This window comes from Labrus bergylta, chromosome 11 (assembly GCF_963930695.1).
Source record: "Labrus bergylta chromosome 11, fLabBer1.1, whole genome shotgun sequence".
Classification (NCBI taxonomy): Eukaryota; Metazoa; Chordata; class Actinopteri; order Labriformes; family Labridae; genus Labrus; species Labrus bergylta.
Window position 1 is genome coordinate 27,441,058 of NC_089205.1, and position 14,526 is coordinate 27,455,583.

The following is a 14,526-nucleotide window of genomic DNA, read 5'->3' on the forward strand; positions in this document are numbered from 1 at the left end:
AATCTGTGGAGTGGAGTGATCGATGGCTCTGATAATGTGATTTGTTCCCCATCTCTTCTTGTGTCTGTCAACAGTATTGAATGATAACACTTTACATGTGTTGGCAGATTTAAAACTGCTGCAATAAATCAATAAAACAGACTTGCAAATCCTGTTTCCCAACATTCACTGCCTTTAAAAAGCTGATCCCGTTCCAAAAGAGCTTTTTGCTTATCCGACTGCTTCATTGCAGCTAAACAGTTGTTTTGACTATAGCGGTGTCTCTGAGTGTGGACCACCCACGTACAGTCCTTGAATCAGACCAGAGGACAACAGCTTCATCCAGAGCTCATCAGCCTGACTCTGGCCCACTGACAGGACAGTCTTTTCTCACTGTTCAGCCAGGCATACGTGGAGCTGTGCTGAGGGAGAGAGCGAAGGGAGGGAGAGGTTTGTTTTTGAAGTGAGAAAGCAAAAGCGGGGGGTGGGGATGGAGAGCAGATAGAAAGTTTGAGGGGAGTGGTGGGGGTGATGAGATAGTGATAGATATTTGTAGGAGGGAGGGGGAAACACAGGGCAGCTATAACTACAGTGATTGTTGTGTTCAGGGAGGGACCTGCTTGTTTTACTGAGAGGAGGAGGAGGGGCTCCTTTTATAGCTTCTGCTTTATTCCATGTGCAAGAAAGCATCTACGCTGTTGGAGTGGGTGGTGCAGCAGTTCAAAAGCACACTGTAAGATGTTTCTTAAGGTGCCCTGCCCCATTGTTTTGCAAAACATTATTTATGCCTAGAATCGAGATTTGTGGGCACACTTTCATCTTTGCTCTTCCTGTGTTCGCTTTAATCAGCAATGATTAAATAAAGCAAGGATCAAATTAATTCACTGATTTATGTTTGTGTTAAGTGTGTGTCTTCAAGTCTTAAAGGTAAACTCCCGCACACTGTCTAACTTGCAAAGTAAGACTAGTGCCAAAACATTGCCAATAAATGTTGGTTTGTCAGTTAGACAATATGCAGGAGTTTCCCTTTAAGTTTTTGATGGACACATTGCTCTCCTACGCATCTTTCTTATGAAATGGATGTGAGAGAGTCTTTTCTATTTTGTGTCTTAAATTAGTCAAATATCATGGTGTGAATTAATAAAACATGTGGTTAAATTCAGCATTTTACCGGTTTACTAGTTGTTATTTTTTATGATAAATGTATTTACTGATAGGTGAAAGAGCCCAGCAGAGGTTAAAAGTCACAAGCTGAATTTTCAGATGATTATAATAAACAGTAGAGGTGGGGGAAAAAAATCGAGATTTATGTAAAAAATCAAGATTCTTCTCTTCTAAGATTTAAAATCGAATCATATCTTTCTAAAGTTTTTTTTTGGGGCTAAGGCTTGCTCTTTAACTCAGTAGAATGCCAAATAGAGCAACAATAAATTCAGCCAGTCTCACAGATGACTGGAGCAGATCCTGAAGTATGCACTAATTCATAAATAGACCTCAAATCCATAGATCGTTTTGAATCGAAAAATTGATTCTGATTCGAATCGTGAGACATCCAAAGGTTCCCAGCCCTAATAAACAGTGAGAATAAAATTGGGACGGTAGTCGGCACCAGAATCTGTGAAGCTGAGTTTATGGTTTCTTCTCTTCCTGTCTGAACTATTCGATGTACTTATTGTCGGTGTGTTTAAAAAGTGAATGGAGCAGTTTATCAGGTTGTCAGTAAAAGCACCAAAGACACCTGTTGCTCTCGCCCTCCTTCCTGACACTGAGGTTCTCACACATTGTTTCCTGTTTTATGCTGGGGGGGGGGGGGGGAGTAGAGAAGCACCTGCTACAGCTGTTAATCACTCTGAATGACTGCATGCCGTGAGCTCACCTGTTCCCCGTACACCTGCCTGGCTTTGTCTCTCAGTATAAGCGAGAGTCAAGTAACATGGGAAGAAATATAAAGGAAGAGGTTTTTCTGTTTTCTTTTTAATAATATCTGTTTAAATATTTGGCCATCTTTACCAACTTTAATGTTTATTTATCTGTGGGCTATTGATTGTCGTCATCATTTGACAGCTTTGGAAAAAGAAAACACAGAAAATAGTCAAGACTTTACGAGTGTCGAGGTATCTGTTTTAATGTGCGCTTATTCACATTCTTGGTTGACAATGTGAGACTGCATCGGGTTTTAAACTGCTGATATGTTATTTTTTCATGAACACACTTTTCAAAGGTTCAGATGGATCGTAACCTTAACGTTGGGATTTTTTCTAATAAATTGGTGATGCTGAGCGAGCGAGTAGTGTGTGTGTGTGTGTGTGGTGCAAATGTTAATAAAAAAGATGAGATAAACAATAAAGAAATAACTTTGATATATGAGGAAGACTCATGAAGGCAATTAATTCTGATAAATGGTAGAATCATATAATGTTAAAAATACATTTCAGATGGTTAACTGTAATTTGGTTAAAGAGGGTAATACATTTTACATTAGTGTGCAGGATTTCTCTTCTGACGACATACAAGTTTATTGCGAGATTCACTGAATTTGTGATGATTAATTGAGATGATTAACAGTTTGAATTGGGTCCATAAAATTCAAGAAAACAGTAAAAAAAAATGTCAATAAGAGTTTGCAGATGCTCAAAATGAAGCGTTTAGTTTTCTCCATGACCTTAATATTCAGTTAACTGTCAGATTCAGGGTTAAGAAATCTTAATGTGTTCGACCTTTGTGAGGATGGAATCAGAGAAAATTGACTTTGAAATAAACACTTACATTCTTGTTTATTATTGGAAATATTAAACTCAACGATTTTAATACTTGACATTTAACAGATTCATATTAAAGGTCTACACTGAAATCAGACCCGACTCAGATTTTTAAGTAAAGCCCAAAATGTACACCCAGAGTTATGTTCACAATGCTGCAAATATCAAATTGAAGCATGCTTCTAAGAAAATAACTTCTCTCTCATATCAACAAATCTTTGAGGGTCACAGTAATCTGTTGAAGTTTTGCCACTCAGCCTTGATAACATTCAAACTTTATTGTGTCTTGGCTCTTGTCAGCAGAATTTAAATCTGGTTTTTCACCACAGCCCTCAGGCTAACAGTTCCAGAAATCTCCAACAAAAAAGCTCTGGAAAAAGCCACAATCCTGCATGATTCACAGCCAGACCTCCCGTCTGTGATTATGAGACGCTCAGTGTCATTCTGTATCCCCACATGAGAATGTTTCTTACAGATTTACCGTCTGTCAAACTCCCTATGCCGTCCATAAAGATACAAGAACTGAAGCAGAAACTCTTCCCATCTCACCGATCAAATATAGGGTTCATTTTCATAATAGTTTATGTTATTGTTCTCTGCAGGGGAGAAGATAAGTCTCCAGCAGCGCCCTCCAGTCTTCATTAATTTAATTCTTCCTCAGGGCGGTTCTTTTTTATGTGTCCCCCAGAGTTCAGAGGCATTGATTGGCTGTGTTGCTGTCTCAGCTGAACACTAATGATAGCCTCCACAGTGATTAATACGCCTCCTCTGTGCTGTCACTACACTCATTATGACTGAAGAGAGGCATTTATCACCACAGTGTTGCAACCTCACTGTTATGAGATAGTTTGGCTAATGGTTAGAAAATACTCAGTGGAGAGTTGAGTAGAGATGTTTTCATATGGAAGGAACTTGACGTGTATCTTAGGCCACAAGTAGGCGGGTATTTTTTTAAACGGAGGTTTTCCTCCCATTTAAAGAAATAATCTTTTCCAGCAAGCTTAGTTCTCAAAAACAACTTTGTTACCGCTGTCATGAACATGCAGGTCAGAAACGATGTCCTTGACATGCTAAAATTTTCCCGCCATTCCCCTGAAATGACTATCTGATTTACAAAGGTGCCTCTGTCAACACAGTGGGAGAGCAACTGTGTCATGTATGTGTGAGCATGCAAAAGGTCCAGTTAGCAACGTTAGCACCAGCACTAGTTTGGTCAGGTCTGCCATCACGCTAAACTCATGTAAACAAAAGTGACAGCGTTGCACAGTCATGACAAACGGAGGAGGAACAGGTGTGACATAAAAGCCCAAAGTTTTTCTCGTCCACTCTGGAAGTTTTCCAAAAGGTGCGTTTAACTTTTCTGTGACCTAAAACGCCGTTTCCATGTTTATGAAAAGCCAAAACACACCAAAATGTGGACTAGGCCTTAGCCTGGACATGAATTCATCGTGTTTCTGTTGTATGGCGGCCTGTATGACATGAATCCTACCGTTCTTATTTGCAGGCCTCATATACAGTAAAAAGTGGAATATGAGATTTTGAAAAAGTTCTTATTAATGCAATAAGATGGAAAAAAAAAATGCTGAAAATAATTAACATATGAGGATGAAACTCATGGAAAACACAGCCCGGGGAATTTATGGGGGATGTTGTGTAACCTCAAATTTGACTGCAGTACATGTTGATTTATTTTCCTTTTTGGCTCTCATTACAACACTGACACATTTGAAGTAAAGCTGTGCATTAAGCAATTAAACCACGCCTTGGCTGTACATAACATACCCCCTCTTCCCCAATATTGGAAGTGGTTAACTTATCCGATTCACTTCACAATTTTATGTTTTGTGCTGTTTCTGAGCCACGCAGTAACAATAATTCAGCAGCATTCCTCTGGACTAGTGCACGTATTATAACTGTCAATATTGGCCCTAAATCCAGATTTCTTTGTGTGTTGTGTTTGTTGGAGAGTTTTGTGTTGAAGTTCTGAGTCATTGCTGCGTTGTTGGCTGTGAACCCTCTTCCCTGTGTGTTCCTGGGCGGGTCCTGCTCCACTTGAAACACTCCTGCTGTGAAAGACTTTTATTAAAACTGTGGACAGCATGACTCATGCCCTCTCACTTATGACCCGCCCTGATCCCCCCTGCTCTCACTCGGCTCACCCACCCACCATCCGCCTACCCCTCTCTGATGCTCCTGTTCATGGTTCTTTTCATTCCTTCTTTTAAACTTCTGCTGGTTTTTGTTCTTCTGTTTTTAAGATCAGGTCAGTGTTTTGTACAAAAACAGGAATAGAGGCTGTTTTACCACTCCTGCAGCCCCCTCCGGTCAGCTCCACAGCACGGCCTGGTTCTGCTTACGACACATAGATCTTGTGAGGCCATGTTTGACTACCGGGAGTGTCTCCTTTGATTCCCACTGACAGAGCAGCAGGGTGAGGGACACTATTCAAACCAGAGCGGGCAGGGGTGAGCAGTGCTGCAGAGAAATGTTGCCAGGTTCTTTGTTTTTAGTCAGATAAAGTAGAAGATTTGTGGGTCGTGGCATTTGTCCATGTGACTCATTTGTTAAAAACAGGTAAATAACAGGATAATTCATGCATTCAAAAATGTTTCATCAATTAGCCTTGAGATTTCTTTTTTTGTCTTTTGTGCAAAAGTGCTCACCAAAGCGAGTCTTCAGATTCCTTTTTCTCCAGCTGTCCCCAATACTCTTTGTTCACTATTAAAGGAGAGAAGCAGCTTATCTTCATATTAAACAATTTGCAGCTAGCAAATGTTTCTTGAAAATGAATATTAAAGATGAAAGATAATTTCTTTTAATAATCAAATGGATGAATCAACTAATGTTCCAGCTTTTTCAAAGTTCCAGTAATACATGCTTGCATGCACAATATCTGAGAACCAAAGTAGCAAAAAGGAATTCAGCTGTCTCTGTAAATTATGTTACTCAGGCATTTTGTAACCGTTTGGGTCCATGCCTCTCGGTTAACAGTGTTTTAGAGAGTGTTGGAGACAGAACATTTAGCCACAAATGCATGCTTGTGGTTTATTGCAAACTACACATCAACCTTACAAAGTCCGATTGTTCGGCTACTTTTTTATCAAACATGCGCAAAATAGTGTCCACACAAACCCTCACGCCACCTTTGAATTGATTACAACAAGCATCGCCCATAGGCAAAAGGGAAGTAAGAGCACAAGCGCCGCTCTAACTAAACTTTAGGATAAAACAAGGCGCCTCTAGTGACGTTGCTCCCCTAGTTACTTAGCAACACAGTATGTCTTCAAGGTATATTCCACAATTTCAACTGTTAAAATGTTTTACAGTGGCAGCAGGTCCCATCACAACTTTTCTTTTTGACTCAGTTTGATGCCAAGTTTTGAGGCAATACTTTGTGGTGATATATTGTTTCCTATGTGTGTCTGGTAATAAGTCTTCCAAGTCCAAAATAAGAGTACAGAGGTGCAAATAATATGATTCATTATGTTGTTGTCATCAGATTGTATCCAGTACGAGTACTTCAGATACCAGTGCTGGGAAAACGCTCTACAGGCAAATTCTCCCACTTATACACTGATAAGTTAAAGTCTGAGTTATTTTTAAATAAAGCAAAGTCCAGAATAGAACCAGCATCTGTTTCACCTGACGGTAAGAGAGCTGTCATCAGTCAGTGTTGTGAACATGCACATTTCCCAGCACAGTGTGACACCTGAGCTGTGACCGTCACTGTGTTGTCATAGAGGATACACATGGAAGAAGCTGCTCTTACGTTATCTCCCCCTGCAGGATGGTTGTGTTCTCATGCCTGTGAGGGAATATGAAGCATGGGCAGTTGTTCTGTCATTGATCATTTGTGAGCAGCAGTCGTCTTATTGTTGAGTCTTGCTGATGATGACCTTCAGCTAAAGGTCACTGCTGCTTTATTGTCTGTACAACTCTAAATGCTCACTGAGCTGGAAGGCAGTTGGGATGTAAATTAGCAGCTGAACTACACATGCAAAAAAAACACACTTGATCATGTGGTGATGCTAGAATCAGCTTTCTTTATCAGTCTGGTTGTTGCTTTAAAAAGCTTTCGGCCTTTGTCTGAGAATGATCTTTAATGGGGATGAATATTTTTTGGCAAATAACGCTCAGCCTGCAGTTAATACACTGTTAACGATTTAAATACTTCATAAATGTAAAGACAGTAACTGTATGCTTCTCAAGTTGCCGTTTATGCCTCTTGCATGCTTTTGGGCATTTATGATGTGTTTTACATATCCTACATATAAGTTGTGCATTTGCATATTTCCTGCTCACCCTCCCTCCTTTTTCTGCTTCCTCCCCTGCAGGTCTGATGCTCGGCTGCAGCTGCCTCAGCCGCCATCATGTTCACCAAAAAGAAAACCAAGTCTCGCATCCAGATCTCTGCTCCGTCGAACTTCGAGCATCGCGTGCACACAGACTTTGACGAGCAGGAGCAAAAGTTTGTGGGGTTGCCACGGCAATGGCAGTCTCTCATAGAAGACACGGCCAAAAGGCCCAAACCGTTCATCGACGTGACGGTCATCACTACTGTGGAGCCTCGAAAGGTGGGAGGAGCAGAAATTGAAACATGACAAACAAGTCGCCAAATTAACTAAATCTGAATATGATTCATTTTCAAAATAAATTGAATTATAAATATTTCTTTTCAATCTTTAGACAATTGTTCGTGGCAACAAGCTGGGAGTCGACGGCTCCCTGACCTGGCTGTTGGATGAGTTTGACACCATGTCTGTTACTCGCTCCAACTCCCTGCGACGGGGCAGCCCTCCCATCCAGCCACGCAAAGACTCTTCAGGAGGAGGGCAGGAGAACGGAGACCCTCACCACAGACACTACTCAAACCCAGACAGACAAGACAGGTAAAGAGTGTGTATATGATATTTGCTTGTTTCTGCAGCATCGTGCTGAATATATGTCACGGGCAACAAGATCTTTACACCTGCAGCACCTGTAGTTATCTCTGCATCACTGTGCTTCTCAGGGACCGACCCAGACCAGACCACCAGAGTGGAGGTGACCCCCGTCAGAGTCAGCGTGCGATCCGCCCTCCTCATGAGGGAGTCCAGGGTCGGCCGCAGCAGCAGCCCCGTGGACAAGAGCCCAGCAGGGTGCACAGACCAGGCTCAGGCCCCCCTCCTCCCCCTCACAGAGACAGAGCACCACGGGACCGGGACCAGGTTAGGACTGCAGATGGACCCTAATTCATGCCCCTCGTTCTCATACTTATTTATTTACTTATATATTATTTTTGAGAAATTATGCATTTGAAGAGGGTTAAAACAACCAGTCCATCTCTCATCCAAACGTTGTTCTCTTTAGGAGCAGCAGGTGTCCCACAGGGATCAACCCGGAGAACACAGGCCAAAGTCCAGCTACATGGTGCGGGACGGCAGCCCTCAGTCTCCCAGGGACAAGAGGCCTCTCTCTGGACCCAACATTCGTACCCCAAACCTGCCAGTAACAGAGGGGGTGATAAAGAATGCTCAGCCGAACACACGGCCGTTTAACACGTATCCGAGGGCGGACAGCGAGGGCGGACGCAGCCCCACAGGGCAGGTAGGTGCACTGACACGAGAAACCCCATACCATAATAAAAGCAGCAACTTTCCCTGTCAGTGTTGTGTTGTTAAAGGCAATTAAAGATCATTTTAAAATGAGGGAGCTGCTGCTGGATCATGGATTATGTGAATACATTGTTTACAGTTTCCTATAGATATTTTTTGTTTTGTTGTTGGTGACGTTCTTCTCTTTTTGTTCCAGCCGGTCCGACATCATGAATCCTCCCCTCAGAACGGCCCCTCTAGCGGCTCCACCCGAAGTTCCTCCGGCTCAAAACCCCCCATAAGCCACGCGCACCCTCATCACACTTCACACCCAAGCCTGACCCCTGAAGCCACCCAGCACCCTCACACCCCTCACCCCAGCGTCCCAGCCCCGCGGCCCCCTGCGCCCGCCGGGCCCCCTGCATCAGGTGCTCCCCCTCAGGGCCGCTCGCCACAGAGGGAGCCCCAGAGGGTTTCTCACGAGCAGTTCAGAGCGGCGCTACAGATGGTGGTGGATCCGGGCGATCCGCGGACCTACCTGGACCACTACATTAAGATAGGGGAGGGATCCACCGGGATTGTGTGTATTGCCACTGTGAAGACCACCGGGAAACTGGTGGCTGTGAAGAAGATGGACCTGAGGAAACAGCAGCGCAGAGAACTCCTCTTCAACGAGGTACGAGCTCTTTGTATCATGTTCTCTCTACCTGCCACCAAGTTCACCTTTCTGTTCTTTTGAGTCTAATGAGTAAGCTACTTCCTCCTGTTTGGTAACTGCAGGTGGTGATCATGCGGGACTATCACCATGAAAACGTGGTGGAGATGTACAACAGCTACCTGGTTGGAGACGAGCTCTGGGTCGTCATGGAGTTTCTGGAGGGAGGAGCTCTCACTGATATCGTGACACACACCAGGTGAGAAAACTCCTAAAGCGATGAATATATTTTTGATTTCAACATAATCTTGTGTCTACACAGCACTCTTAAAAAACAATTGTTTTCAATAAATGTTTATTAAGAACTAGGAACAAACCAGCTCAGACATAACATGACACATTAAACATGACACATGTCATTTGAAAAACATTTGAGACAACAGCAGGTTCGGTAGTCTCGTCTGTTCAGAGTCTGGAGCAAATGAGGTCAGCTAGCTCGAGTTGGAAGATGACAACTCCAACTTACACTTTATTGTCTCCAGGGGGAAATTAGTTTTTGAGCCAGATAAAAAGTGTTACAGAGAAACTCAGACAATAGAAACCTCAAACACAGTGAATATGAAAAACAGACAAACAAAATGGCTACAGAGAGGAGGGACAACATGGCATGTGTTCCCCTAGTAGATTAAACAAAGTGACTATTTACACTGATTGCGATAAAAAAAAAAAAATCTGAAAACTTTTTCCCCACAGTTTCATATTCTCTGACCATGAATTTGTGATGATAAAGGCTTAGAGGGTCTAAAGTTTTGAGTTTGAGGCTCCTTGCATTGCCTTAATTTAATTATTACAAAGCTGCACAACATGCAACTTTAACCTTTGTTTAAAGATCTATCACCTTGTATTCTATAAAACCAATATATGTAGTGTTAATGAAGCCTTTTCATTCCTAATGAATCATTATTTATGCCTCAGCACTACTTTGCTTTAATTCTTTAATTCATTTATTATAAAGCTAGCTTGTCACACTGCTTTCTTCCACAAGGGGGCAGTGTTATCTCATAGGTGCACAGACAGACAGAGCACTGCGGCCTGTCATATTAAACAGAATCTTGACCACAGTAGGTTACTTTTTGACTCATATGAAAAAACTAATCTGATATCTCTATGAAGTGAAAATGTCTATTTTTTTGTTGTGACTGGAACACATCATCACTGTGGTTTAAGAGGTGATCACACCTGACTTGGACTCTCTGATGTCTCCTTTCTCTCCTCAGGATGAACGAGGAGCAGATCGCCACAGTTTGCCTGTCTGTGCTGAAGGCGCTGTCCGTCCTGCACACACAGGGTGTGATCCACAGAGACATCAAGAGCGACTCCATCCTCCTCACGCATGACGGCCGAGTATGTAACTCACACCTCACACTGCTACACTCCTCCTTACTCCAGATTTCACATCTTAGCCCTTTAAAAGCAGGAAACATGGTTTGTAAAAGGAGTAAATGCTGACATTAAATACATCAGAAGCTTCCTGGAATGCAGAAAACGTATCCGTATTAGTTAAAGGAAATGAAATGTTATCACACAGTTCTCTCTCTAATCTCACACATCTGATTTTGTATTTCAATCAACAAACTGAGTGAAGCTGCACTTGATGAGTATTAAAGAATATTAGGGCTTTTCATGGCAGACACCTAGACCAGTGTATATTCAAACAACATTAATTCTGGTAGTGTTACATTTAAACAAGCCAGTTAACCGGACATTACAGCGATCGTTCATGTTTTGAGCTTCGTCTGTCCGTCTTCTACTCCGACATGTCACCGTGATTGCTGATAAGAAAGGCCTTTAATGACCCCATGCTGCAAATACAAACACTCTTCAGAGTGTTTTGCAAAATACAAAGCCTCAGCACAGCACCTCGGCCAGGGGAAGAACTTAACCTAGATTTACTAGAAATAAATAAAGGAAATTGTTGGTCTGTAAAAGGAACCAAGTGCCTCTCTGCTCACCACTGCTGGGGCTGATGCCTGTCCACTTCCTGCCTGTTGACTGGCAAGTTTCTGCTTTCTGCAGAAAGTGAAACCAACATGAAACCTCTGAAGTCAGCGTCCATACAGTACCTGGTCTCTGTCTCCGGCAGTCTCTGGCCTTTAGGTTCAGTTCAAATATATGCTCTCTTTAGTTTAACACTTGCCAAATGTAGCACTTGTTTCTGCTGCAGAATTCATGCATGCATGCTTCTGCTGAGATGAGGTTTCAGCCACATCGTTGCCATGTGTCTAACGAAGCCTCCTGCTAAATGTCTTTAGTGCTTTGCCTTTGCATTGCTCTTCAGGGTGATACAACTATTCAAATTCAGCAAAACTGAGTCGACAATCAATCCCTTTTTGTTCATGCTGCGAAATGTGTTTTGCAGCAGTGAGATGCATCTATTTAGCACACATGTAAATGAGGTGGTATATTACAGCACGTACACAAAACACGTGAATTAAGGTTTAAAATAAGCAGTTTTTTCATTGAGTGTATAGACAAAAAATCATCCGAGCCTTGACTTAATTTCAAGTCATTTGGCGTTAACTGTCACAATTTGACGGAGAGTTTTGGCACATTTCTTCGTTTTTCAAATGATATGTGATGACATTTCGCTTAGTAACCCTGCATTTAGTTTGTTCATTTATGTGCGTGTAAGCTCGGCCCGGCCTGCGCAGCTTTTTGCTGAGTCCCTTCCTTCACACCTACACAAACATGACCTGCATAACACGTCACACATGTGAAGTTGAGATGAACTATGGTAAAAAACCACAGCCTCCCTGATGAGTGTTGGTGGTTAAAAGTCTTGTATGAGTTGTGGTTTTACCCATCCACTCCTCGGCCTGCAGCAGCATGCACGGCCAGGCAGAGTCGGTAGTCACACCGATCACAGAGCACAGCTATACTGGAAAAAAACACCCGTGGTCACTAGTTTGATTTCTTAAACTCCTGCTAATTAAACACTTTTTTTTCACCTGCAAACACAAAACTTAAAATAACATTAAACTTCTAACATGCTGTCATTGGTGTCAAAATGAAACACAGACTAAAAATTAATTATGTGTGCACCAAAGATGTAAATAGTTTAGCTCACAGTTGATTGTTTTTGTTGTTGTTTTGTTATTAAATACATTTTGGATGGATGTTTTTTTTACAAATTCCAAACGAGGACTTGTGTAATTTAGTTAGTTTTCATTTCATCAGCTGTAGTGTTTAATAAGAGGAAGATGTGTGATCTCAGGTCACATGTTTTCACAGAAATCTTTCTGCTGCTCGCTCTAGTGTTGCAGTGCTGGGTTTGGTTTGACCTGTTTGGTCTGGCAGAGGAAGCAAACTAAACCAAGCCTGAAATGTTTCTTGGCAGTAGGTGGGGTTATGTAAAAAGTAGGTGAAGAAGACATTTGATCTGTGTTGTGGTTAAGTCGAGTATTAATGTCATGCTTTCTCTCCAACTAAAGATGTTTTTAGTGATGCTCAGGAGGCCAGTGTCAGCCATCATGTTATGGTATCAGTCTACGGGAGTGTTCATGTGTGTAATGGTCATCATGCCAAGTTTGTTCGGTTCCTCTTTCTGAGCCACCTGTGGGGAGCGGTCTTCCCCCTTGTGGGTAACATGAAAGGCTGCTTCTCTTTTCAGATATCCAGCCTTGCACAGACCTTCTTATAGAGGGGTGGGTGTTAACTGAGACTGTGGGAAAGATTTCACAGACCAGACTACTCAACTGTTAAAGCATGAAAATGAAGCTGTGCATCAGAAACTCAATTTGATGTAGTAGGAGCTCAAATAGTTTTCTCCATCTGCCCATTTTCAAAAGCCATATTTTCTATAGTGAAAGACTTTATCTATAAAATGCAATAATGAACCATCTGAACTGCAGAGCCAGACATTCCTCCAAACATTTATTTTTAACCCGAGACAGAATAGTGACTGATGGTATGAATTTACTGAGCATTGATTCATGTATCGATCTGGAGTTATTTGATTTATTAAACGTCACATACACTATTTAGATGTGGAAAACTCTTGGTTACTAAGTTGTTCTCTGTTGTGTGTGAAGACAGGCAGCACAATACGATCAGAACTGAGTAAAAATGGATCGGTGCATCTGTATGACTTTTGGGTTTATAGTTTCTGTGTTGTTTACTCGGTGGAAACAAATACTGACATTGGTGTCCCTCTGTTTTCACCTTTTCACCCATCTCGTTCTCCCTCCATCTCGTTCTCCCTCCTTCTCTTTCTCCCTCCATGTCTTTGTCTGTCTCTGTCCATCTCCAGGTGAAGCTTTCAGACTTTGGGTTCTGCGCTCAGGTGTCTAAAGAAGTGCAAAGAAGGAAGTCTCTGGTTGGGACGCCGTACTGGATGGCACCAGAGCTCATATCCAGACTGCCTTATGGGCCGGAGGTAAGACTCATACTCGGTATTCAACCATAGTTTTAAATCTTAACCACCCAACAAGCCCACTTTTTCTTAATGTTGATGATGTCTCCTCGCTGTGTGCAGGTGGATATCTGGTCTCTGGGGATCATGGTCATAGAGATGGTCGATGGAGAGCCGCCGTACTTCAACGAGCCACCGCTCAAAGCCATGAAAATGATCCGAGACAACCTGCCCCCCAAACTGAAGAACCTGCACAAGGTAGGTACAAAGACCACACCGGCTGTGTGAAGCAACAGCATCCAGGAACACATCAGGATGTTGTTTTTGTTCCGCTGTAGCTGAAACAAGTCAATCATTGACGAGTCCTTTTATATTTTAACCACACTTGCTGTAATCAACAGTTTGGTTATAACCTGGGACATTTATTTATCCTCCTTGTAAAAACGTCTCAGAGCTCCCCAAAACATGTCTATAAACCCCTCTATTTCAGCCCTGCTCAGAACAGGCTGTTTCTGTGTCTGTACCTTTAAATATGTAAATGAGCTGTGTCTGACCACGCCCCCTCTCTGGAAGGACTTGGGTGTACTCGGTGCTTTCTCGCTCCATGTCCTATTGTGTAAGGCAGACTCAGAGGGCAGAACAAACACCTAGCTGTGGGAGTGTCACCCACCTGGGGGAGGGGCTACTGCCCTTTGTGATGTCATGAAGGGAAAATCTCCAAACAGCCTGTTTGAGCACACATTTTCTGAAAAGTGGAGCAGGCAAAATACTGAGAGGATGGACTTTTCTCATCATTGGGGGGTTTGTAGATGGACTAGAGACACATGTTAGAGTTAGAGGAACATGGTGAAGTGTATTTTGCAGAATATCTGACCTTTAAGGTTGTTGTGTTTTGGAGTCTGCCAAAGAGTGAGAAACAAAGAAAAGACATTTTGAAGGACATATATCTGCGTTCCTGGCTGCTCTCAGTCATAATAATTAATATAAACTCTGTTCATGTGGCACCTTTCATAATATAAATGTAGGTCAGAGTTCTGAATAAAATGGACTTACAAACACTAGGGCTTCTCGTGTGAATAGACTGAATAAACAAACATGGACATGATGGCATCATTATGTAAATAAGATGGAACATTAAACCCACTTTAG

General features: G+C 42.3%; 1 protein-coding gene and 1 long non-coding RNA gene across 5 annotated transcripts in view; one reads left to right on the forward strand and one right to left on the reverse strand.

Annotated features, from left to right (window-relative positions):
- The window catches only part of pak4 (p21 protein (Cdc42/Rac)-activated kinase 4), a 35,659-nt gene that overhangs the window by 15,599 nt on the left and 5,534 nt on the right, over positions 1-14,526 (forward strand). For 3 of the 4 annotated variants that reach the window (XR_010667106.1, XM_020643483.3, XM_020643484.3), the window contains exons 2-10: positions 7,073-7,312; positions 7,425-7,627; positions 7,750-7,945; positions 8,088-8,324; positions 8,529-8,987; positions 9,092-9,225; positions 10,244-10,370; positions 13,276-13,401; positions 13,501-13,635. Coding sequence is in view for 3 of the 4 variants with exons in the window: in XM_020643483.3 (XP_020499139.1) it covers positions 7,109-7,312; positions 7,425-7,627; positions 7,750-7,945; positions 8,088-8,324; positions 8,529-8,987; positions 9,092-9,225; positions 10,244-10,370; positions 13,276-13,401; positions 13,501-13,635 (1,821 nt within the window). In the remaining variant the exon portion in view is untranslated. The remainder of the gene's footprint in view (positions 1-7,072; positions 7,313-7,424; positions 7,628-7,749; positions 7,946-8,087; positions 8,325-8,528; positions 8,988-9,091; positions 9,226-10,243; positions 10,371-13,275; positions 13,402-13,500; positions 13,636-14,526) is intronic. The other variant, XM_065960030.1, reaches the window with a different exon arrangement.
- Positions 9,305-12,171, reverse strand: LOC136180454 (uncharacterized). The gene is made up of 2 exons (XR_010667107.1): positions 10,979-12,171; positions 9,305-10,431 (listed from the first exon to the last, which is right to left on the reverse strand). It is a non-coding gene; the product is annotated as an uncharacterized lncRNA (long non-coding RNA).